This window comes from Haliotis rufescens, unplaced genomic scaffold, assembly GCF_023055435.1.
Source record: "Haliotis rufescens isolate VD_foot unplaced genomic scaffold, xgHalRufe1.0.p SCAF_28, whole genome shotgun sequence".
In the NCBI taxonomy this organism is placed as follows: domain Eukaryota; kingdom Metazoa; phylum Mollusca; class Gastropoda; order Lepetellida; family Haliotidae; genus Haliotis; species Haliotis rufescens.
This window is the reverse complement of record NW_025963979.1, coordinates 5,995,877-6,023,359: the sequence shown is the minus strand read 5'-3', so window position 1 is coordinate 6,023,359 and position 27,483 is coordinate 5,995,877. Positions and strand designations below refer to the sequence as shown.

Here is a 27,483-nt window from a genome sequence, read left to right as displayed (position 1 = left end):
AATAATAATAATAATAATAATACTAATTATTATTATTATTATTATTATTATTATTATTATTTACAGATTAAAATAAATACAGCAAAGAGGGTTTGGGTGATCCCGGCACAGTCAGGCTGGTTAGGCTCATCATCAGCCCTTGCCCCCTCTACACGCAGCCCAGACAGCGAATGGGACTTCTCCCGGGAAGAGCTGCCTAGTCAAACCCACCCAGAACTTTTCGGAGAATGTGAAGACTCCCCAACACTGCAGCCTTCTGCATTACCCAGATTGTCAGAAGGGCTGTATTCCTGGTAGCAAACCCGGGTACTCTCCCAATGTCAGTCAACAGATTGTGAGGTACCAAACTAAGGCATCGAGAACAATGGGGAGTCGGACAACTTGGTACTTGGGATGCAAGCGTGACATTTCGAAAGCGAGGTCTGCATATTTGGCATGTTTTTCCTGAATCCTGTCAATCACATAACTGTCAAAAGGGACAGAAAATTTAATGATATAATTGATTCCATTGGATTTATCAAAAAGGACAAGATCAGGTTTGTTGGCCTGGATATATCTGAGGCTGTATACGGGCCTATTCCAAAGAATTTTGTATTTATCTTTTTCCATGACGCCCTCTACATATTCTGGGTCGTACCATGGATGGACCGCTGTGTCAAAACCACAAGCATGGCGAAGACGGTAATAAAATTATCAAGCCACTCCATCATGTCGCTTAAGATACTGTGTTTGTGCCAAAGCTGGGCATCCACTCACAATGTGTTGGGCAGTCTCATTAAATTCATTACATAATCTACATTTCATATTCACATTTTAATGCAAAATCACACATTGACGGTTTCGAGTGGGAAGTGACTGGCTCTGAGCAGCAAACAGAAATCCTTCTGTTTCACTTTTCAGGCCAGACGACTTCATCCAAACGAAGGACTGTGCAGGATTGTTGATCTTCTCAACACACTGCACATAAACTCGATGCAGTGGTCGTTCAGATAGCCTCTCCTTGAAAAACTGAGTCTGGGCCGACTTGATATGGCACTTCGCTTGGTTGACACTCATTTCTGTACCGTCCAGCAGTACAGAACCAACAACAATATCAACACCGACATTGAGATTATGTCCCACATCCTTGGCTCGTTTTAGAAAACTGTGGAATGCCTTGTTTTCATCATGATTGGTAAATATAAGCGATTGAGGGAAGGGCGAGGGTGGTGGAATCTATTGTCTGACATGATTCTTCGTGTGAGGGTATAAATACCCTGAATTTCTTGTTTCGTCCAATCAACAACACCAAAAGAATACGAAAGGACGGACACAGCATAAGTATTTGTGGCTTTGACATTATTGCGAGCGTTCAACTCTGAACTCCAGATGTTCTTTAGTCTACATTTGTACTCTGCCCGAAGTTTGCCCTTGATATGGGCATTATTATTATTATTATTATTATTATTATTATTATTATTATTATTATTATTATTATTATTATAATCATCATCACCATCATCATCATCATCATCATCATCATTATTAATCAGTTCCCCTCCCTGGCTTCAAGTCTCGAAGCCGCTGATAAGCCGACTGGGCCACAATAAGGAGATTACGTTATGTAACGGCAGGACGCCAGGTTGTTTGTACGCTCAATTATCTCCCTTGTGTTTGCAGCTGCTCATCTCCGCGGGTAGAATGACCTCTCCACCACAAACACACCTGATCGAGAATATTTATCACAACAGCTGATGTAGATCATACCAACTGTGATTATGAACTATTTAGTGTGTATAATGAAAATTGCAGGAAGAATGAAGTGTGTCGCTGTCCCTACTGTGAGTGAATATTTCACGTCCTCCTGGGTATAATTCATGCGTATCAATGTTTGAGTTCATATCTCATCTTTCATATTTTTTAAACAGAATTAGATCGAGTATTTGTTTTGTCATCTGTGTAAATATTTTGAAGTATTTTCGCGGTTTCTATCTGAATAGATCTGACTTTCACACACACACACGCGCGCGCACACACAAACGCTCACACACGCGCTCACACACACGTCGCTCACACAAACTCACACGCTCTCACACACATGCTCACACACATGTCAATCAATTGAGCATTATAACCTTCGACAATGGCTGTATGGTTGTTTTTTCCGAGAATATTCCGAATAACATGTATAACATACTCCTTACGGTGTAACTCTACCTTAACCTCCAACAAACTGTGCAGCCAGTCAAGCCCAACATACGTGTATATTGCTTTTGATGCTAAGGGCCAGTTTCCTTATCAAAATATCACTTGAATAAGTTATCTTGTTTCTGTAACTGTTCACATGCATGCCACGCATATACGCCGATCGCTGTACCATCATATTATTGGCTGTATGACACGAATGGCAAACAATATTACGTGATAACATCGAAATATACACAAAAGATTTACGCTTGGTTTGGATGACATTAATCAATACAAATTACCGTTACACGGATTCAACGTCTAATTAGAATTTTAATAATGACCAATCGAATGGAACTAACAGGTTTTATATTTATGTAAGAATCAGGCCCGAACTGCTTCTGGCCACCCCTCCACCCCTTTCGAGTTACGAGGAACGTGATTATCGAATGCTTGCCACGGGACCATTATTGATCTGGGTCTATATATAGAAGGCCTCCTCCCCCCTCCCCCCTACTCGACGTTATCTCTCACGTGTGTTCATCTCACCGCGCTTCCGAGACATCGATTGAGCCAGACCAAAATAACGCCGATTTCAGATTATTGAAGTTGATGGGAACTTCCCATCAATTGACGTAGACCTAGAGGGCATATATGTTTTATTCATAATGTACGATGTAATATATACATCGGAAATGGGTAAAACTGTGGTAGTCATGGTATTGATCAGGTAATATTCAAATGCTTATCATGTTAAGTGAATAAATGATATGGTGTCTTGGGTCCGATGCAAATGCTGCGATTACATGGAAAAATACTACTGTCCATGCATACGGTTGGGATATATGACAGCTTGTTCGCACAAAGGAATATCTTAAGTCGAATGTGATCATGACATTTAAACTGCAACAACTCAATACTGCGTGAATAAAAAACCGAAATGTATGCAGTTCGTCACTGGACTCGCCATGTGGAAATGATGAATTTAGAGAATACTATTGTTAGCATTGTGACATACTTGGTTTATGAAATATGTAAATATATTACAATTGTAGGTAGGCGTACAGCAAAGTCAGGACTGAATAACTTTACGTGGTAGATTTCCAGCCCATGTCGTTTCAAAGCATATTCACACAAACAATTCTCCAGCTGATACTATGGACTTGGCCAGAAACATGAATGAGACCGCATCACGCCGCGTCTACCACCGCGAGAAAATATAGTCCGTTGTTTACAAACACGCGAGACTGGCCTATAACACAATAATTGTTTAAGATGGTATGTGTAAAATAAAGTAAATGAGTAATTAGTTAAGGCTAACAATACAGGGCACAGGTAACTGCGTTACGTTTTATCTTGGATTCCCTGATCTCATATTCCTACACTCATGAATATTCATGCAGGCGACTGCTTTAAATAGCAGAAATTCTCTGTGAAGCGTATATTCCTGTTTGTCGTGTGAACGGTACACTCCGTTCAGCGTCGGCTGTGGCAGCATTCATCGCCAACACGCTTCAACGCAACGTGCTCAGTGTGGACATAACAAAGGAGTGTAGCAGACGACATATTGTTCACTTTCCAACGTTTAAAGGTAAGTGTCATGCTTTATTTCATCACCCTAACAACACAATGATTCAACTGGTGTGTGCACACAAACATATGGCAGTACCCTAGCATGGGAGATGTACATGGAAAAGAAATAGTGGAATTTATTAATAGCTACCAAAACTGCCTTTTAAGTGACAAGACAACTAACGTGTGGCACTGTATGGGAATTGTAAGAGCCATGAATGTTGACTTATTATTCCCCGGCCTTACATGGCACCGTATGTTCACATGCTGTTGGTATTACGTCTGCTCTGACGTCATAGAGTGCTATATTTATGCCTCTATCACCTTCGTGTGCCTTCATATAACCAAGGAGGCCCAGTGCTGTCGGAACTTATAGTGTGTAGTGCATAACATCATATCACCTGTAAGTATTGCATGATTGTGCCCCAGGCAATGTTTATATACCAAGTCCGATAGGGGTTAGACAAGGTTGCTCGATCTAGTATAGGGGCTTAATTTAGACAGTTTTAAACTTGGTAAAAAGTGAGAAGCTTAAAAAATAACTCTGTTGTTATCGGCGCTTTCACTTTATAGATCAGTTGAAATAATTGTTTTGCTATTCGATTCGTGTAAGTGATAAACTCGTGTGTGTCACGATTTAGTAATTAGAGAGTCATTTATCTTTGTTCTTGAACCGTCCACATATGCGTTGGATGCCACGCAGTGGTTTCTCGTGTAGCGGATTTAGTTTGATTCCGTTTTCGCCACATGCTACATGCTGTCTACCTGGTGGTTATAAGCTAGTTATCCGACACACCTTGGTCTCAGGATGCAGCAAGCTGTTTCTGTGCTATGTCTCAATACGATACCAGCTGAAACGCAACCGCCCTCGCATAGCCCAGCGCGACCCAGCGGGAGTTTGCCATACACTATCGCCTTGTACAATGTATGTTGGGTTTTTTCAACATATGAGTAACGGCACGGTGACTTGCTATCAAAATGTCAATTCTCACTCAACATTGTTTGAATTTTGAACATTTGGTGTTATTTATGTACAAGTTTAATCACAAGTAACTGATGGTGGGAGTTGTTTTTCTCCGCCGCTGGACATAATTGTTAATTAATTAGGCCAGTAATTAACTCAGTAGGATAGTAATTAAATGTGGTGCTCGACATTTTCCTTTCACATGGTATTGCCTAAATTGTTGATCAGGACATGCAGACCCAATGCGACTTTCTGTCACGTGGGTTCCTCTTTCACATTTCGCTAAATAGTTTATGTTATCGTATGTAACATATGTTCCCGCATTTAATCGATGGCCAGCCAGATTGTATTACCCCGTCAATCGCCTTAATATTCAGGTACGTCGCAAATGAACATATGTGTCCTTAGGGGCCTTTAGGAAGAACATAAATCTTTATTTCTTGAGGCACGTTTAGTTTGTGAATACTCTCTCTCACATGTTGACATTTTAGCTATTAACTTCAACTACGGCTATGTGACAAGTGCCATATGGTTCTAATGGAATTTTGACTTATCAAGTGCCATGTCAGCACAATTTAACTCGTCTCATGCTAAATTCGATTTCAATTTCTCTCACATAGAATCATTTCATGAAGTACTCATGAAGGGTGAGGATAAGCGCTGAACAGAGGAATTTGGTGATGGTGTGTAACGTTGACGTGTTTCCGTTTTCTTGGCCGTAAAACGAGGGCTGCATGCACCCATGTTCACTCCACCGCTGTTAGGGTTAGTGCAGTGATATGCGTGCGGGCCTTGGCAGCCTGTTAGGGAGGTGGAGTTGACACAGGATCCAAGGCCAAGCGTTCATTCCTCCAGATAATACACTCACTTATCTGTGGAGTAGGATTGTGTTGCTCTGAGGCACGCTTTCCATTCACTCACAAGCTTGTTACATGTGTTATATATCTCCAAGGCTAATTTCGCTGGCAGTATACAGCAATGGCGTGCTCTGTTGGTTGATCGTCAAAGAGAATAGCTGTTGTGAATTGAAGACCTTGTGTTATTGGTTTACGAGAATCTGATTCTCTGCTGTCCTTGTTAGGCCGTTTCGCTTTTCGGCCCAGATTGAGGACGTGGTATTAAATCGCTTTTGTATGTACGCTTGTGAAATGTTCGGTTTTCAATTAAGAATGTCGCTCAACAATTTAAACGGTTTTTACTTTAACATATCACTAAAGATTCTGTTCTTGTATTTCAGATTTGAACATCAACTTACTGAAGAGAGCTGCCTGAACCCAAAAGGAGGCACATTTGAAACCTTTTTTATACTTGAGACAGTGTGATATAGACAGTGGTAACAATGCATGTGGAAACATCAGTCGCCCTCAACTTCGTCATTTCGTATCTTTACAACAAACTCCCTCGAAGACGGGTAGACATGTTTGCAGAGGAACTCGAGAAGGGGCTGAAAAAGAAGTTTGAGGGGCACTGGTACCCGGACAAGCCCTTCAAGGGATCAGCCTACCGATGCATCCGTGTAAATGGGGAAAAGGTTGACCCTGTCATTGTCGTGGCTGCTTTCAACGCTGGTCTGGACATCGAAGAGGTCAAGGGCTACCTCCCAGCAGAGCTGACCCTTTGGATCGATCCATCCGAGGTGTCCTACAGGATCGGTGAGAAGGGGGTAATCAAGATCCTGTACAGTGACAAGAAAGAGGAGGAATCTGAGACCATCGTGGATAGGGAGGTACAAGCTGCAAGCAAGGGATTCAATCCCGAGGCCCAGTGTTTCAAACCCATAGACTCTCTCTCGTCATCCCTCACTAATCTCAGCCTTTCGCCCTCCTCGCCCAACTCTTCAGGCGGGTGGAGCACATCCACGTCTCCTTCCACAGCTCTCTTCAACTCAGCCAGCCCTGTCCCGACCCCAACACCGACGCCAAATTTCCTCCAGAAAGAGGGAGGCAGCAAGCCCCGTTTCACAGCTGCAACATTCGCACAGACCAAGTTTGGCTCAACTAAGCTGAAGACACACGTAAAAAGGCCCACAAGGCTATCACCAACAGAGTTTGGAAACTTCTTCAGACAGAGATCTACGACCCCAAGCTTCACTCCACCGGCCCCACAACGTCCCCGATCCTTGTCCCCCAGAGACCCCCGGGTTGAGTTCCTTCTTGACCAACAGCAGCGCTTGTTCCAGGCCACCCAGTTCACCCAACAGTCTCCAGGGGCCTTCCTTGGAGACCTCTACCGCCACGCCTCCCCGAGCCATCTCTCCCCTGGAGCCCTCAGTCCCGGCTTTCCAGACCTTCTCTCCACTAATGCTTCTCTGAATTCCATCTCCCCTGAGGGCCACAAGACATTCATGGACGGCCTGGGCCTGAATTCTTCTATGGCTTACCCAAACCAACTGCAGCACCTGCTGGTGGCTAACTAGACCCGTTTTCTCTCACTTGCAGACTGTGTTCGAATCTGATCGTGCTGGTATCAACCAGGGAAATTGTCTTTCTATTTATTATGACCGTGAGGCTAGTGAGACAGAGAAAGGACTCTTTTTTGAAAATTGACGACACACAGGCTGTGAATATCCAATGTCTATCGTGAGTTTGATCAATTCATTGTTGGAGACGGTACAATGTTTGTGCTACATTTGTACTGTGAGTATGAACCTAGTCATTGTCAATATTTCCATACACAATGTTATGTAAATTTGGTTCCACATGAATTTGTACAGCGATGTTGAGAGAGTATATATTCGTATTTTCTCTATAAATGGTTCAAATCGGGTACAAAGGCCGTATATCTTTTGTATGTCATATGAAGATTCAAAATGAACGCTTACTTTTTGTATTGATATATATATTATATAATTTCATAAATTAGCTGTCTATATATATGAGCATATGGTTATAGTTTTTCAGAGAGTTTATTTGTACTGGATATCAATGGTAACAAACTACTCCCCCGTTGCAAATAAGATTGATTTTTTTCTACCGAATGTGCAATAACACATCTATTGAGAAACTGAACTCCATGCTTAAGGCATATTGGATCAAGTTCACACTCGTAATGTTTATACTGTTACATATTTTTAAGTTTGTAATAAAAAGATTGATTTTTATTATAAATGATGCTTGTGTTTTCTATTGGCATAATGAACACCCAAAGGCCTTACACCTTGTGTATGTCAACACACGTGATTTTATTAGTAACACTCGATACCATCATAATAGTACAAAATACTGATACAGTACTTTAGCTGCGATATTACCCTTAGGAGTGAGCAAGTTGTGAGTTTCCCTTAAGGGACCACACAACCGGACTTCGTAAGCCTGTCGACACTTCTGTATGATAATAATGTCATCGGCCCGGTTTAAAGGTATAAAAAATCTGAAATAAGAATAAATTTATCTTGATTAGAATCAGTAGTACGCCGCTCCATTCAGACACTTTTAGAAATATCAAAGTGAAGCAGTATCAAATCGGAAACATTAGATGAACACACAGGACATCAATATGACACAGTATACAACGTGTCATGAATTCAGTATTGAGCACTCATACCTCCGTGCAGGGCCTCATATCAATGAGTGGTGAACGTACTGCACATTGCATAATGGCACCCTTGTGGCCCCAGTGTACGTTACACCACATATGCATAGCCCTCTGTGTACTGAGCGGCGGAATTCACCAGAAAGTCAATACTTTAATACGGGACAATTGAATGTTGCTTATTCTGTTTATCTAATAATCAATTTCCATTCAGTGCTGAAATGCGGACGGGCTGTATTGTAATTTGAAATATTTTTGTGCTTTAGCGATCCTTACAAACGTAGAAGGCATGGGTTTGAAGATAATTCATTGTTCAACACGTTCTTGCCAACACGTTCTCTGCGCCCAGGCTGTGTTCCATGTAGAACGCAGAACTATTGGATTCTTGTCCGACTTGATTGTGTTTGATGCACCACCCAAACGTTTTGTTGCCTGGTGAGACTCTTGCCCAGGAGGAGGGCATGTATTTCATGGAGTGTTTGTACTGCATGGTATAGAGCAGCGCGCATAGAAACACATGTTTCGGGGAACAACATTGCATGCGCATGTAAATGAATCATTTAGATGTTCAAATAACAGTATTGATGGCCATCGAACACAAGCATCTCCGGCGTAAACACTCCACAGCTTGCTGCCCTAGACGACTCTCCGATCGAATAGTCTTGTTGTAAGAAACTTGGTGACTCTGTTCATCTTGTCGACAGTGTCAAGGAGAGAAGACACAAACACACGCACACACACAATTATCTCCTTGTGGAGAAGATACATGTACAGTTACCTCCTTCATGACAGTGTCGGGGAGAGAAGACACACACACAAGCACACACTTACACAAACACACACACACAACTACCTCCTTGTGCAACCACCTCCTTGTGCAACTATCTCCTTGTGCAACTATCTCCTTGTACAACTATCTCCTTGTGCAACTATCTTCTTGTGCAACTATCTTCTTGTGCAACTATCTCCTTGTGCAACTACCTCCTTGTGCAACTACCTCCTTGTGCAACTACCTCCTTGTGCAACTACCTCCTTGTGCAACTATCTCCTTGTACAACTATCTCCTTGTGCAACTATCTCCTTGTGCAACTATCTTCTTGTGCAACTATCTCCTTGTGCAAATATCTCCTTGTGCAACTACCTCCTTGTGCAACTATCTCCTTGTGCATTTATCTCCTTGTGCAACTACCTCCTTGTGCAACTACCTCCTTGTGCAACTATCTCCTTGTACAACTATCTCCTTGTGCAACTATCTCCTTGTGCAACTATCTTCTTGTGCAACTATCTCCTTGTGCAAATATCTCCTTGTGCAACTACCTCCTTGTGCAACTATCTCCTCGTACAACTACCTCCTTGTGCAACTATCTCTTGTGCATTTATCTCCTTGTGCAACTATCTCCTCGTACAGCTACCTCTTTGTGCAACTATCTCCTCGTACAACTATCTCCTTGTGCAACTACCTCCTTGTGCAACTATCTCCTTGTACAACTATCTCCTTGTGCAACTATCTTCTTGTGCAACTATCTCCTTGTGCAAATATCTCCTTGTGCAAATATCTCCTTGTGCAACTATCTCCTTGTACAACTATCTCCTTGTGCAACTATCTTCTTGTTGAGAAGGCTCAATTAATACTATCTCCTTGCTGGCAGAGCGCTGGAGGTGGTGGAGTGGGGTGGCGTTAAATGAGTGAGTGAGTTGGATTAAACGCCGCTTTGAACAGTATTCCAGGTATATCACGATGTCTCATCTTGAAGTAGGGAGAAAGCCCGAAGTGATGCAGGTCACAGACGTTTACCATTTTGGTGAAACCAACGAGCACGTCGGGGAGAGAAAGAAACTGAACACCTATCTCCATGTTGATAGTGTCGAAGAGGAAACACACGCACACACGCACACGCGTACACACACATACACACACAGAGTGACAGACACGCAACACAAACATATATACACACACACACACCGACACACACACATACACACATACATACAATTATCTCCTTGTTAACAGTCTCAGGAGAAAAGTCACATGTTCAACTATCTCCTTGATGAGAAGTCACATGTATAACTGTCTCCTTGTTTAGAAGTCACATGTTCAACTATCTCCTTGTTGAGAAGTCACATGTTCAGCTATCTCCTTGTTGAGAAGTCACATGTTCAACTATCTCCTTGTTGAGAAGTCACATGTTCAACTATCTCCTTGTTGAGAAGTCACATGTTCAACTATCTCCTTGTTGAGAAGTCACATGTTCAACTATCTCCTTGTTGAGCAGTCTGCATGTTCCAAATCGAAGATTGGCGACGAGAATTTTACTCTGAATAAAGATGTCTGTCTGTCTGTATATATGAAACGATGAATTACATGGGAACTTTTCCGTCTGTTCTGGGTGAGTTTTAACAAGGTAGTACATCAAATGTGGATATGAATGAGTCATATATGAAGGCAGAGAAAAGTTATTTTTCATTTCTTTTACACAACTTCACAGGCTGCTGACCCGACAAAGTAAGAGACTGCACTAATGTGCTTGCCCTGAGGGAATCCGACCTCAAAACGAGTTCATACATATCTTAAGGGTCCCGTCCTCAATTTGTTGTTTTATGGGATATTTAGACTGATTCTGTCACATGACATCATGATGTCCTGGAGGGCGGGAGGGTAGACATGCAGTCACAGATGAGCACGCAAATACAATTATTACGATTTGTAACGTTACATTAGTAGAGTGAGCGAGTATTGTTTTACGCCGCTTTTAGCACTATTCCAGCAATATCACGGCTGGGAACACCAGAAATGGGCTGCACACATTGTACCCATCTAGGTAATCGAACCCGGGTCTTCGGCGTGACGAGCAAACGCTTTAACCATTTGGCTACCCGACCGCCCCTCACATTCGCAGACTATAGCTTGGTCGTAAAACATTAGGTGGGGAGGAGGGAAATGGGATATTAATTTGTAATTAAGGAAGTATGAATCTTCGTTATATATGTATGTGCGTGTGTAGTTTAAAATATCACAAATGTTTTTTATGAAGCATCGTCGTCGTCATTATTATCATTATCATTATTAATTTATTATATTTTTATTTTATTTTTATTTTTTGAAAGGTATTGCTATTTACATTTTGGCGATAATTATGGGAATGCTATTTGTAAGTTTCGATCAATAGCTGATATGAAAGTTTAACCTTTACATGCACAAAACTATTCCCGTTTTGAATGGCACCATGTTTATTGAGCCTCAAACAGGCCATTTTCTAGTCATATACGTTGTTTATATTTAAAAGGATTTTATTAATAGCGTTCTATTCCCGGCGTGACTTTCAGTTTGGTTTCAGTTATGATAACACGCATTGACGTCAACTACCATTCACGCCTAGCATCTCCATCGTTCTTTGTTTCAATACGACTTCCCTGACGTCTACAGGCCGGCTGGAAACATCAGCCTATCCTGAGCTTTACGCAGAGGTAATATGCTGGCTATTGATTGATTTTGCAAATAATACATTTATATGGATTGCCGTAGTCTGCCCACACACAACCTGTGACATTCCCAATGACCTTCACCTCTTTGTTGCAAAGGGTATACTGAGGATGCATGTAGTAAATATGTCTGGCTGATAATCAGATACATATCTACGATTTGTGGAAACTAAAACACTCATTCATGATACCAGAGGGTCGTATTGTATTGACTCTTTTGGTGTACTATGGTATAATGGAATGGAAATGGTTCGTAAATACGCTGTTAGAATGATTATGGCAGTGAAAAGATGGGACCTATTGGTCATCCGTGATCTGTAACAGAACAAGGTGACAATCGGTTCAGATAATTTAACTTTGTGTTGTTGTTCATACACCTGTGTTTTAAAAACATGTGATGCTACAACATAAACTATCAGTAATATATCGTGAAATACGAGGTGTGTGTTCAAGGACAAGCCTAATGATAGACGAATATCGCCCACTCAACCTAATGTTCCTGAAGGCGCTAACGTGTTTCCAATACTAAGTACCAGTACGATCATGTAGGTGGAAATTAAATGTGGGAAACTGTTGTTCCAGGCGATACACGTAGTACGCGCGCCCTGGTAGCAAATGTCAAAGTATAAGCCTCGTAGAAGAAAGGATTAGTAGATAAAATGAGACTTTCTTGTCCCGGACAGGCTGTTCACTGCATTCCCTACGCTTTGTGTTGTAGGGATGTGGCATTTGAAAGATGTTATTGAAATCCAAGGATGGCGAGTTAGGAGGTTTCAATTGGGGGTCTAATCCGTCCCATTGGGACAACATTTCTACAAATCAAATACAGGTTATTATTATTTTACCAATGACATATTTTTCTGGGCATCTTTACGCTATGGCTATGCATCAATACCAGACGAAGGAAATTCGGTGATATTTTATTTCAGGTCTTGATTGAAACTTTGTGATATTCCATTTTTTATATGTGAATTATGTGAACAGATTTGTTTGTTTGTTTATTGTTTAACGCCGCACTCAGCAATATTCCAGCTGTATGACGGCAGTCAGTAAATAATCGAGTCTGGGCTAAAAATCCAGTGATGAATATCATGTGCATCGATCCACGCAAATTGGATACGATGACATGCACCAACCAAGTCAGCGAGCCTGACCACCCGACCCCGTTAGTCGCCTCTTTCTACAATCATAGTCACCTTTTACAGCTAGCACGGGTTTGCTGAAGATCTATTCTAACCCGGATCTTCACGGGTTATGTGAAGAGATAGACCATTTGTACGAGATAGATGAGTTGGTATGTATGTATACACTATATGGGCAGATATACTACATGTCAAAAATAGGAAAATATACTTTGCTATGTAAACTATAGACAGGTATTCCATGGTCCCGACATCGGATGACTGATAGACAGGCAGACAGCAATTCATTTATGTCTCACTTCTGCACTAAATAATATAAGTATGGAACCATTGATATGTACATATTTAAACCTTATGAACAGATTTCCGATATAGCAGAATTTATATCTAAAGCATATGAATACTTAAACCACATTTGCGAGATAGGAGAGTAGATGTGTTCATATTTAGATCATATAAACAGAAAAAACATATTCCCTCGATAGGAGATTGGATATGTACATATTGAAACCAAAGGGCAGATAAACCATATCCCCTAGATAGGAGAATTGATAAGTACTTATTTAAACCATATGGGCAGATAAACCATATCCAATAGATAGGAGAATTGATAAGTACTTATCTAAACCATATGGACAGATAAACCATATCCCCTAGATAGGAGAATTGATAAGTACTTATTTAAACAATATGGGCAGATAAACCATATCCCATAGATAGGAGAATTGATAAGTACTTATCTAAACCATATGGACAGATAAACCATATCCCCTAGATAGGAGAAATGATAAGTACTTATTTAAACCATATGGGGAGATAAACCATATCCCATAGATAAGAGAATTGATATGTACTTATTGAAACCATATGGACAGATAAACCTTATTGCGAAATTAAAAGGATTGAAGTTAGGGTGATGTATTTTGTTAGCCGAACCCGAGAAGCCAGGAGTCGAATGTTTCATGTTTGTTTTCTCTTTGAAACTCACAACCTACGTTACACACAAGCAAGCAGAAAGTTCATTATTACCCAGGTTTCAAACATACATTGTGGAATTGTTTATTAGTGTTTATTTGATCGATGTACCACAGCGCTCTGACGTTTGTACAGAGTATCGATCGCATAGTAATGACGTTATAAGCTGAGTTGTTAGGGTGTCGTGGTACACTGGGGTTATAACCCAGCTGTACGTCATGGGCGCAGCAGGTACCATGGTTGAGATAGCCCAGTGGTCGTGCGCCCGCGCTTCACATACACAGTCCGGTTTACTTCTATATTGTCAGTGGTAATTTGTTTAGTGCTTTGGTTGGTTCTGCTGAATGGACTGACGATACTTCTGTGTTCATTTATTTAACATGAATCTATTTGTTTAGATAATTACACGGATAACTTAATTTTGAGAAATACCGCGGAACCGTTTTTTTCATACAAACATATACTCACCGCCAAAAGAAACGCGAATACTATACATGTTGGTTAATATATTAAGAATTACTCATAGTCAAGAGATATTAGATTGGTTCGATGGACAAACGGACATACTGATATGTTGTGTGAACTCTTGATCGCATCACATGTGACGTCATAGATTCATGACTCGAATGCACCATTTGTCTTGTACAGAATTAGTGTGTACAGTTTGGAAATCACATGCAGCATATCGTGATAAGAATAAAGATACACTGTGGTAACACTTGACTGATTGTAATTTTTTGTCATTAATTGGTACACATTGGAAACATCCCTTCTTAATGTACATACTTCTCTCTATGTTTCTGTGGTTCGCATTTCTTTTGGCGGGGGTATATATATCATATGACCTAATAGTTCGTATGAAATAGTCACACATAATGCTTGAATATATATCTAGGATAGGTAAACCGCTTTTGACGGGCTAATTTTAAATATGGGCATGTAGTATTTTGATTAAACAACTCATCTCGTGTGTGACTTCCAACAAGCATACATATCAGGATCTTCAGCAACCCATGCTTGCCGTAACAGGCGACTATGCTTGTCGTAAAAAGGCGACTAATGGGATCGGGTGGTCAGGCTCGCTGACTTGCTTGATGCATGTGATCGGTCCCAATTGCGGAGATCGATGCTCATAATGTCAATCACTGGATTGTCTGGTCCAGACTCAATTATTTACAGACCGCTGTCATATAGCTGGAATATTGCTGAGTGCCGCGTAAAACAACAAACAAACAAACAAATTACATATCATTCATCTGCCAAAAGCGATAATCCATGAAACTATTTAACATAACTTGGTGGCAGTTAGTAACCTACATAGATTTGACTGTGTCAGTATTCCTCTCATACTACGCTGAGCAGTATATATGGAATAAATAGAACCAGACAGTATCTCGAGACGACACACACACATCCTTCCCACCCACCCCACCCAACCCGCCACCCTCCCTCTCCCTCCTCTACCCCAAAATACCTGTATGTAATCGAGGGTTCCTCACAGAAACATAACAAATTAGCGGTCGATTCCTCCCAAATCATATTAAGCTGGGGTTTTTTAGTGTTGCGTTTTATTAAATAATCATGTTTGGGGTTTTTTAATTGCGACGTGTGTACACAAATACTCCAAGAACAGGAACATGTTCCTAGATTCTAGTGATTGTGTACCCTTCACTAATCAACGGCCTGAAATTCCTAGCTGATCACAACCTGTCTCATCAAGGTGAAGGTCATATATGTAGCCCAGATGGCGCTGATCAATATGTGTCAATAAAAACGAGGGCGTGCGTACGTGTCTCCCGCATACAGATATAAGCAGCTTACAAAACACTGACCATGCATTTATTCGTCTATGCATATGCACAGCCGTCGCTCAGACAACTTCTATGTTAATAATGGCGGAGTGTGTTTCAGTACTGAAATTCGTAAGCAATTCATCAATATAGCAACACCTGTGGTAATACAGATTGTCTATAAAAGTATTAAAAATGTTATCACCTTAGTACGGTCAATAGTTATATTTTCAGGTCGACGCTCGTTCAGAAATGACGTTTCTATACCACAAAGCCGCTTATTTGAGGGAACATCTTTTAGGTACACGTTTAAAGGAGCAGTACTTATTAAAGTGGAAGTTTGCCGGTTATATTCTTTGGTGAGCGAATGAGATGCCAGATATTGATTATATGCGCACCTTCACTTTTCCTATCAAAGATGACGTCTAAAAGAACACCAATTACGTTTTGTCAGGGAAGAATGTCTGTTTTTGCGAATTTGTATGCGTCTAACGTCTTCGGGAAGGGCCACATCCATGTATCATGTACATGGATTAACACAGTTGAGCAGAAAGTGATTCAAAGCCGCGATAGCTCTGTGTGAGAATGTTTTTATTTTCCTTAGAGACAGCAAGCCGAGGGACAGATACTTTGTTTCCATGATAATAGCTGACGTCAAAATGGCAAAATTGATTAAAAGTGCCGCATGATCTAGACATTATAACTGAAAAGTCAGGTGCGTTTGTGAAGTCCGTTTTCACATTTGGCCTTTCCAGATACAGCAGTGGGAATCTCTGTGTCACCGATAACTTCATGTGACCTTCATAGACGACGAACTTACTAGATATGCTATAAATATGAATGCAACTGTATTATATTTGTGCTGTTTTAAATTCGATATGCCATTGTTCACAAAGGCCAAGTACATCATGGTGTTTGGGTTGTATGTTTGTTTAAAACAACGGTTCATTTTTTCAGTATTGATGGACAATAGATTAATATGTTTCTCCACCTTCCGAAAAACAAGGTACATTTAAATCGACATTTGATTTCTTGTTAGTTTGTTCTACATCATTTCATAGCTAATGTTTTCTTGCAATGAAACATTTATTGTTTGGTAAATGTCAGTCTTCATATTAAAGGTACCTTGAGCGTGTCACATCACTGCCATATATCCAGCTAGCCATGATGCCTACGAATATATATGATTGGACACGTGAAGATCCGGGTTACAACTGGTCTTCAGTAACCCATGCTCGTTGTAAGATGCAACCGAAATGGATCGGGTGGTCAGGCTCGCTGACTTGCTTGATGCATGTCATCGTGTCCCAATTGCGTAGAACGATGCTCATCATATCAATCACTGGATTGTCTGGCCCAGAGTCGATTCTTTACAGACCGCGGTTATGTGGCTGGAATATTGCTGAGTGCAGCGTTAAACAACAAACAAAGAAAGACTGTGAATAATAAAATACCGTTTTTTTCTCTTGTAAGTCGGCAACTGTGAAGACAACACGAGCCATTACACAATTACTTCATCAAACATCTTGTAACCGTCCAAACTATATAAACTCCATTACGTAAATATAACACGCTTGTCCATTGGCGTAAGCTCGAAACGTCCAATACACGAGCAGTCTATCGGGTGACAACTGTGTGTACCAGATGGAGGTCATCTGTGACAGACTCAGACAATGTGTTCTGAACGTCCTGACTTTAAAGCATTCACTTATTACCGCGTTCCCAACGGGATACAAACGTCTAGCTGATCTATTGATGGACCCACAATAAACCATTCAATACAGGCCGTCCGTAGTTCCACGAGAAACGTCAGTGACGTCAGAGATAGCCACCATTAGCGTTCAGGTAAATGACTTGAAGTGCTCAGTGAAGTATGCCAATCAATAGACCGCAAGAATAATCGGTAAAAACATTCCTGACAGCTATTATTAGCTACACGTGTGCACTGCGATTCCTTCCTGGAGTAAACACGGCCTCCAGGATCCAGAAATACTCACCCACGTCCATGTTCTCTCGAGGGCTGTGGTTTTCAATGTATACTCTGTCAAGGAAACAAGCTATGTTGATATACTCAATTCCCATTGCACTTTAGCGCTGTTGAACATGTTTTCTGCCTCTAGTTAGTGTAGGTTATCAAGAATATTTGTTTTATTTTGGCTTGTCATTGCAATAGTAATTGGTAACAAAAGGATGTTTGTCATTAAAAACTAGACTAACATTTAATCTTATATTACACAATATCCTTTTTTACTCTAAAAATAAAAAAAAATTCCCTAAGCTGATTTCAGAATAGAGCTAGCTTGAGCTGGCTAGACTTGCTTTTGTATGCATTTCTAGATTATTATTTTTTTCATAAAATAAATATTCCACGGTCATGGTGCAGGACTAATTAAAAACTTACTAATTGTTATTTCAACCAATTCGGTTTTCATTAACTTGTGTATTTTCGTGTTTGCTTAAGGACAATGGGACCATAACATGAAATAATTTCTTGAGTGAAACTTGTTATTATAAGAGTGAGACTTGGAATCTTGTTTTTGTGACAATTCCAAACAATTTCATTTGTCAGAGAGAACGGGCGTTGTCTTTAGGTTCTTATGTTACTTATTGCAACCTCAACGTTTCTATGGGAAGGACATTTTTATTGTAGTTCTGACTCAAGTGCATTGCTGTCTCATGTCTATACTGTAACGACTGCCTCACACACACACACACACTCACACACACACACACACACACACACACACACACACACACACACACACACACACACACACACACACACACACACACACACACACACACTGTAAGAGTTCACACAGCAGCAGGATCTAGTACCTCAGCATCATCGCCCAATTCGAGATACAAATGTATAACCCTATGAACTTTTAGGAAATAACCCAAACACTTCAAATATTAAAACTTAACTCCATGTCTGGCTTAACTTCAGTCAGTATCTAAAAGAGTCCTTCACGACGTGCAGATGTATCGTTTAGAAATAACAGATTACGTATTCCATCACTATCAGTGATACAAAGGATACGCCATACTTGATACGCTATACTGCGTGATGGCCATGGTTATACACTAGGAAAATATGTACGTGCCGACGTTAAGTGAGAACTGACTGTGCTTCTTATTTCATAGTGTTACCAGTATTCTACGGCATATGTTGACATTTTTACATTGTATGACCATTGAAGTTCGCGACTTTATGATGAAGGTAATGACTGTATTCCCTATTAAGAAACCCTTCAACAGTTAATCAGAAGTTTTATGGAGCTCTCAAGACATTTAGTTCCACACATGCAATAGAAATCTATATTCATTACTAAGCACGAGCATCCCTGACGTTATGAACAAATGGTTCCTGATCACAGAATACCAATAATAACTTGTATTTATGTACTGCGTGTTTCCTAATGTCAATTGGAAACTATCGGGGATTTGGTATAGTATAATGCTCATATGTCCTAGAGAGAATGTATGTCACATGTCAAAAACACTGTGTCAAGTAACATTGTATAATTACCTGGCAACGTACCAAACTCCGCGCTTGTCATTCATACACGTTGTCGAACGAAGTACATTATCTATTGTGGTGTAACCAGACCCAGGATGGAGATGTATGCAATTAGAACGACCTGTTGTCAGTGCTGTCAACCGTCATGTTGGGAAAGTCCATTGGCTATATACTACCGACATAAAATAAGGGAACTTAAGAAATGACAGTGGGGGTGTAATGACGATAAATGTCTGTAAAATTAATTTCGGGCATGTAGATCAATATCTGGTGTGTCCACCATGTTGAGCAATACATGCACTCCACCTTGACGTATACTGTTGATTAACTTGCGCATGATAACTCTTGGTATTGGCCGTCATTCCGCCTGAAGAGCTACCCGGCGTTGTGCCACGTTGTCGGAGACTTGTATCTGGCGTTCACTCACCGCACTAGAACATTCCACAGATGTTCTACTGGGGACAGGTCGGGACAGTTAGCTGGCCAGTCCAATGTCCGTATGCCTTCTCGTCGGAGAGAATCGGTGACTACCTGGGCACGATGTGGTTTGGCATTGTCATCATGCATTTCAAAATTTCTGACGATAATTCTAGTGAATGGAACAACGACAGGACTCAAAATTCCGTCAACATATCGCTGGATTGTCAAAAGTCTATTTACATTAACCAGATACTGCCCCACACTGTGATACTACCGCCGACATACCGATCATGGTCAAGAATTGTTGCTTTGTCTTACCGCTCGCCGCAAAGTCGCCAATAACGTTTTCTCCCATCTGTGAATTAAAGGTAAAACCTTGATTCGTCTGTATACATGGTGATACGCCATTGACGCACAGCCTGGTGGGTACTAGCCCACCCCAATCTTTTCCGCCTATGATAAGCTGTTAGGGTCACACCCTTCACAGGACAGCACTGAGCCGGCTTTTAAGGGTTGATGTTGAAATTCGCCTTCCTGTTAGAATACGGAATTCTCTATTGATAACAGAAGCATATTTAAATCTATTGCGTAGTGCAAGTTATGTTATCAGATAGTCTTGTCCAGGTGTCCTTATTTGGGGCCTGCCACGCCCAGGCCGCATTGCAACTCCTCTTGTTTGACAGTACTTATCCCACAGTCGAAAAATTACACTTTCTGATTTGCCAAACATTGGGCAACTTGGAATATTATCTTCTGTGTGCATGCATGATATGAAATTCATTGTGATTAGATGTTGCTATCAGATGCATCGCCACGGTATTGAAAATGTACACCTCAACTATGGCTGGTTTCAAATCATTAGTTCCTTTATTTTGTGTCGGTAGCCTGGTGGATTTGATTGATAGCGTGTCTTCGTGCCCCGACTTCATAAAAAGTTGCTCATAACGTCAACCATTGTTTGTCTGGTCCAGAATCAAATATCTACAGATGGCCTTGATAAAGATGGAGTACGTCTGACTTTTAAGCAACACAAAAACAAATAGAGCAGGACAATAATGTCATTGTTGTTTAAACACAAACTGCCATTTTGTGATCGACTTCGATCACGGTCATGCTACCAATGTGTCTGTTGCCCAATTGCCTTCTTTACCAGATATAGCTCAAACCCTATAGAAGCGGTGTGTGTGGTTAGGGGAATGTTCCGCAATAACGTCCCGACGTGTTTCTGATGACGTTGCTTGCATGTCAATGTTTAACCTGATACTGACAATATCTCGGAATGAACTGATAACGTATTATCACATTACATGGCTTTGTCTTCCCAACAGCATACCGAGTTAGGTCTAGAAACATGTATTTACCGTGAATGGACAGATTTCTTTTGCTTCGAACAAAATCCTCCAGATTAACTGTCAAATTCCATCAGTATTGTCAATTTTGTACTGCTTTGTTGAAATGATCAAGTATACCTCCCCAACAACAAATTGAGTTAGATCTGTACCATCAACATGTATTTACCGTGGATAAAACTATTGGCTTTACTGCGAAAAGATTTCTCCAGATTGACCGTCATATTTTATCAGTATGACTCGGTTTGTACTGTGTAGAAATGATCAAGTATAACGATGTAAAATAAAGTTGTCATATGGGGTACATATCTACCCCTGGCGTTTGATACTCATTTAGTAGAAGTGTCATATGAGATAAGTTCTACTCCAGACTTTTGATACACATTTAGCAGAGGTGGCATATAGGATATATTCTTCCACTGACATTTGATACACATTTAGCAAAAATGTCACATGAGATAAGTTCTACTCCAGACTTTTGATACACATTTAGCAGAGGTGGCATATAGGATATATTCTACCACTGACGTTGATACACATTTAGTAGAAGTGTCATATTGGATGCATTTAATCCTGATGTTGATACACGTATAGCAGAGGTGTCATATTGGATGTATTCTATTCCTGTCATTGATACACGTATAGCAGAGGTGTCATATTTGATATATTCTATTCCTTCCATTGATAGACGTATGGCATAGGTGGCATATAAGATATATTCTACTCGCGGTGTCATATTGGATATATTTCTACCCCTGACATTTGATACAAATTTAGCAAAAATGTCACATAGGTTTTGTTCTACTCCAGACTTTTTATATACATTAGGCAGAGGTGGCATATAAGATATATTCTACCACTGACGTTGATACACATTTAGTAGAAGTGTCATATTGGATATATTTAATCCTGACGTTGATACACGTATAGCAGAAATGTCATATTTGATATATTCTATTCCTGTTACTGATACACGTATAGCATAGGTGCCATATTGGATGTATTTTACGCCTGTCGTTTGATACACATTTAGCAAAAATGTCATATGAGAGATATTCTATTGCAGACGTTTGACACGCATTTAGCAGAGGTGTCATATGGAATATATTCTACCCCAGGTGTCATATGGGATATATTCTATTCCTGTCGTTTGATACACGTATAGCAGCGGTGTCATATTGGATATATGCTACCCCTGTCGTTCGATACACGTATAGCAGAGGTGTCATATTGAGATATTATACCCCTGACGTTCATACACATTTAGTGGAAGTGTCATATTGGATATTTACTACCCCTGTCGTTGATACACATTGAGCAGAGGTGTCAAATTGGATATAGTCTACTCCAGATGTTTTAAACGTATTTAGCAGAGGTGTCATATTGGATATATTCCACCCCTGTCGTTGATACACATTTAGCAGAGGTCAGATTAAGAGGCTGTCATGAAAAAATTACAAACTCTATCAATAATAAAATCAGTAATAAAATACCAGTCCCTTTTACAGGAAATATTTACACAACAGATGTTTCATTCACATTGGCAGATATGGGAACAGATTTGTACAACAATTTAGCCACGTGTACAATTTGCCATTATAATTTAACTCAGTTCTAGAAATACAATGACGGAAGTTATACTTGAAGTAAAATGTGTACAAGCGGAGTCCTGATCCGTTGCAATCCCCTGCAGCCTCACGGGCATATGTGGATATTGTGGTCTGTCGGAACTTGATTAAATTTGCCAGGTCAAGATGACCTCTGGACGGTCAAATATAACCCTGGCCAGGTCAACATCCAACATAGTGAGGTCAATATTACCCAGAGTTATACTTAGAAACACAGCAGACAATAAGGATCCTGGTCCTACTTTGGGACTGACAATTTGATCTTATGGGATTTCTGAAACAAATAATTTGCATCCAAAAGACTGGATAATATAGTTTTTTTATTTCAAGTTTTACATCTGACGGATATAGATGGTGTGCGCCAAGAGTATGCTCTTACTGGAGTATAGTGATGAAGAGCGAAAGCAAGTACTTCATGGGGTGGTTGATGTGTCTAGTGGGGCATGGTGACGGAGAACATACATTTCATGACGTAATCCACGGGGTGGTTGATGTGTCTAGTGGGGCATGGTGACGGAGAACATATAGTTAATGACGTACTCCACGGGGTGGTTGATGTGTCTAGTGGGGCATGGTGACGGAGAACATATAGTTAATGAGGAACATCACGTGGTGGTTGATGTGTCTATTGTGGCGTGGTGATGGAGAAGATATAGTTAATGACGTACTCCATGGGGTTGTTGATGTGTCTAGTGGGGCATGGTGATGGAGAACATATAGTTAATGACGTACTCCATGGGGTTGTTGATGTGTCTAGTGGGGCATGGTGATGGAGAACATGTAGTTAATGAGGAACTCCATGAGGTAGTTGATGTGTCTAGTGGGGCATGGTGATGGAGAACATATAGTTAATGGCGTACTCCATGGGGTTGTTGATGTGTCTAGTGGGGCGTGGTGATGGAGAAGATATAGTTAATGGCGTACACCACGGGGTTGTTGATGTGTCTGTTGGGGCATGGTGATGGAGAACATATAGTTAATGAGGAACTCCATGAGGTAGTTGATGTATCTAGTGGGGCATGGTGATGGAGAACATATAGTTAATGAGGAACTCCATGAGGTAGTTGATGTGTCTAGTGGGGCATGGTGATGGAGAACATATAGTTAATGAGGAACTCCATGAGGTAGTTGATGTGTCTAGTGGGGCATGGTGATGGAGAACATGTAGTTAATGAGGAACTCCATGAGGTAGTTGATGTGTCTAGTGGGGCATGGTGATGGAGAACATATAGTTAATGACGTACTCCATTGGGTGGTTGATGTGTCTAGTGGGGCATGGTGATGGAGAACATATAGTTAATGAGGAACTCCATGAGATAGTTGATGTGTCTAGTGGGGCATGGTGACGGAGAACATATAATTATTGAGGAACTCCATGAGTCTGGAGCTTGGTGAAGGAGAGTTATAGCATAAAGCTGTTCAAATCGATCTGAGCGTTACCGCTTTTGCAGGTCTATGTTAAACAAATAGTTTTATCAAGAAGATCTTTTTGTATTATTAGACAAAATGTGGTACAAAATTACTTAAATGCAGATAGAAGCTGTATATAGTTAAGCCAGACAGTTGCTGATCCTATTATGACTCGACAAGTCTTGAGTAATAATACAATGTTATGAATGCCTAACAATAATCTAATCAAAATGAGACCACAAAAAACTGTATGCTGTGCAAATACAGGCGACTACGGTATAAAACTCTCACGGAGAACAACAATGCAACTATCCAAGCATCCTCAATGAAGGCATGTTTTGTAGCAAACAGTGCAATCTATCAGTGAAACAGCTGTTGCAACGCAGACTATCCTTTTGACAACAGTGCACTGTATCCATATAACCACTGCAGACTATTTGAGTTGACAACACTGCAGGCTATCCAAGTGGGAACACTGTAGTGAGTGAGTATGGTTTTACGCCGCTTTTAGCAATATTCCAGCAATATCACGGCGGGGGACACCAGAAATGGGCTTCACACATTGTACCCATGTCGGGAATCGAACCCGGGTCTTCGGCGTGACGAGCGAACGCTTTAACCACTAGGCTACCCGACCGCCCCTGGGAACACTGTAGACTTTCCGAGTGGGAACACTGTAGACTTTCCGAGTGACAACAGTTTCAGACTATCCAAGTGACAACACTGCAGACTATCCGTGTGACAACAGTTTCAGACTATCCAAGTGACAACACTGCAGACTATCCGTGTGACAACAGTTTCAGACTATCCGAGTGACAACACTGCAGACTATCCGAGTAACAACACTGCACACTATCCGAGTGACAACAGTTTCAGACTATCCAAGTGACAACACTGCAGACTCTCCGAGTGACAACATTGCAGACGATCCGAGTGACAACACTGCAGACTATCCGAGTGACAACACTGTAGACTATCCGAGTGACAACACTTCAGACTATCCAAGTGACAATACTGCAGGCTATCCGAGTGACAACACTGCAGGACATCCGAGTGACAACACTGCAGACTATCCGAGTGACAACATTGCAGACGATCCGAGTGACAACACTGCAGACTATCCGAGTGACAACACTGTAGACTATCCGAGTGACAACACTTCAGACTATCCAAGTGACAACACTGCAGGCTATCCGAGTGACAACACTACAGAGTATCCATGTAACTGCAGACTATCCAAGTGACAACACTGCAGACTATCCGAGTGACAACACTACAGAGTATCCATGTAACTGCAGACTATCCGATTGACAACACTGCAGGCTATCCGAGTGACAACACTGCAGGCTATCCGAGTGACAACGCTGCAAACTATCCGAGTGACAACACTTCAGACTATCCAAGTGACAACACTGCATGCTATCCGAGTGACAACACTGTAGACTATCCAAGTGACAACACTTCGGGCTATCCGAGTGACAACACTGCAGACTATCCGAGTGACAACACTACAGAGTATCCATGTAACTGCAGACTATCCGAGTAACAACACTGCAGGCTATCCGAGTGACAACACTGCAGGACATCCGAGTGACAACACTGCAGCCTATCCGAGTGACAACACTGCAGACTATCCGAGTGACAACACTGCAGGCTATCCGAGTGACAACACTGCAGACTATCCGAGTGACAACACTACAGAGTATCCATGTAACTGCAGACTATCCGATTGACAACACTGCAGGCTATCCAAGTGACAACACTGCAGGCTATCCGAGTGACAACACTACAGAGTATCCATGTAACTGCAGACTATCCGAGTGACAACACTGCAGGCTATCCGAGTGACAACACTGCAGGCTATCCGAGTGACAACGCTGCAAACTATCCGAGTGACAACACTTCAGACTATCCAAGTGACAACACTGCATGCTATCCGAGTGACAACACTGTAGACTATCCAAGTGACAACACTTCGGGCTATCCGAGTGACAACACTGCAGACTATCCGAGTGACAACACTACAGAGTATCCATGTAACTGCAGACTATCCGAGTAACAACACTGCAGGCTATCCGAGTGACAACACTGCAGGACATCCGAGTGACAACACTGCAGCCTATCCGAGTGACAACACTGCAGACTATCCGAGTGACAACACTGCACACTGTCCATGTGACAATAGTGCAGCTTAACCATGAGACAACATTCCGCTGGGTCTATCCTGGTGAACTAGAGAGTATCTATCCAGATGAAACAAGTGTCTTAAACACTCGTTTGGGGTATGAAATTCTGCATACACATTACATGCGTTTTTATGAACTTGTATGAAATGTTTGTTTGCCGATCACATTGTGAAAACATACGTTGTGATAGCCCGTCAGAATAGGTTTCATTCTCCAAAATAATATTGAAGCTATGTTTCGCTTAATAATAATCAAGAAAGAATTATGTCGTCACTTTTCACCTTGCCCTTGCATACTGATCGTTTGATCAAGGTAATAATATGTCATACGATATAGTTTTTTGATTTTGTGTTAAAAGATGTGTTGTGATGTTCGTAGTAGTAGTGGTGGTGGTAGTAGTAGTGGTGGTGGTGGTAGTAGTAGTAGTGGTGGTGGTGGTGGTGGTAGTAGTAGTAGTAGTGGTGGTGGTGGTAGTAGTAGTAGTAGTAGTGGTGGTGGTGGTGGTGGTGGTGGTGGTAGTAGTAGTAGTAGTGGTGGTGGTGGAAGAAGTGGTAGAAGTAGTAGTAGTAGTGGTAGTAGCAGCAGCAGTAGTGGTGAAGGTGGTGTGACGATGGTTGTAGTAGTAGTAGTAGTAGCAGCAGTAGTTTGTAGTAGTTGTATGGTGGTCGTAGTAGCAGAAGCAGTAGTAGCAGTTGCTGTTGTAGTTGTTGTAGTCGTCATCGTCATCATCAACATCAACATTATCCATTCCATCTCACATCTCTCATCCATTTCAACCATACGACACAGTTTACTGGTAACACAAATATGTATAGCATTCGGCAGTAGCTGTCTGGTTTGCTGTGAGGGCACTTTGGGGTGTAATAACACTAACACCATTACAGCAACTCAACACTGGGTAGATTGCCCTGTGGTCGCGAACAGGGAGGACGGGAACCAAGGCTGACATTTCAGGATAGTCGTTTGTTTCAGTGATACTGAATATTCAATGTATTCGTGATTGCGGTGCATGTAGTTTGAAGCATCTATTCCAGCTGAGCATTCAATCAATAGTACTGTCTCTGGTAGGTTCAGCCAGTCGAGTCCCTGAATATGTTTACAATAACGCAGTGTGAAGCAACGTCCTCACCATGACTGCCATATACAATGTATCATGTAGTGAAATGTACTCTTTACATTAATTACACTTTTAGTTTCATTATGTTTTTCATTGATGTGGATACATGATTGTTGGATATTGTTTCTAAATAAGTGTTTTATTTTGCAATATCGCAAAGAACAATGAAGAAACGAAGCGTGGTTTATTTCACGATAAAACATTGTTCTATCATGACGTCAGTTCTGGTG

The 27,483-nt window shown here is 41.1% G+C and overlaps 1 protein-coding gene across 3 annotated transcripts; it reads left to right on the top strand.

Moving 5' to 3' along the window:
* The first annotated feature begins 3,600 nt into the window (after positions 1-3,600).
* On the top strand, positions 3,601-7,809 carry LOC124139377 (protein Tob1-like). Of its 3 annotated transcripts, none has more exons than XM_046506407.2 (2): positions 3,601-3,757; positions 5,940-7,809. In XM_046506407.2, the coding sequence occupies exon 2, from the start codon at positions 6,042-6,044 to the stop codon at positions 7,116-7,118; it is 1,077 nt and encodes a 358-aa protein (XP_046362363.1). In that variant the 5' UTR covers positions 3,601-3,757; positions 5,940-6,041; the 3' UTR covers positions 7,119-7,809. The 3 variants fall into 3 exon arrangements, with proteins under 3 accessions (XP_046362363.1, XP_046362372.1, XP_048258647.1); XM_046506416.2 differs by lacking the exon at positions 3,601-3,757 and adding an exon at positions 4,029-4,141; XM_048402690.1 differs by lacking the exon at positions 3,601-3,757 and adding an exon at positions 5,520-5,833.
* The last annotated feature ends 19,674 nt before the right edge of the window (positions 7,810-27,483 follow it).

What these genes read in the sequence shown, in the direction of transcription:
- LOC124139377 (XM_046506407.2), top strand. Translation starts at nt 6,042, where the DNA reads ATGCATGTGGAAACATCAGTCGCCCTCAACTTCGTCATTTCGTATCTT.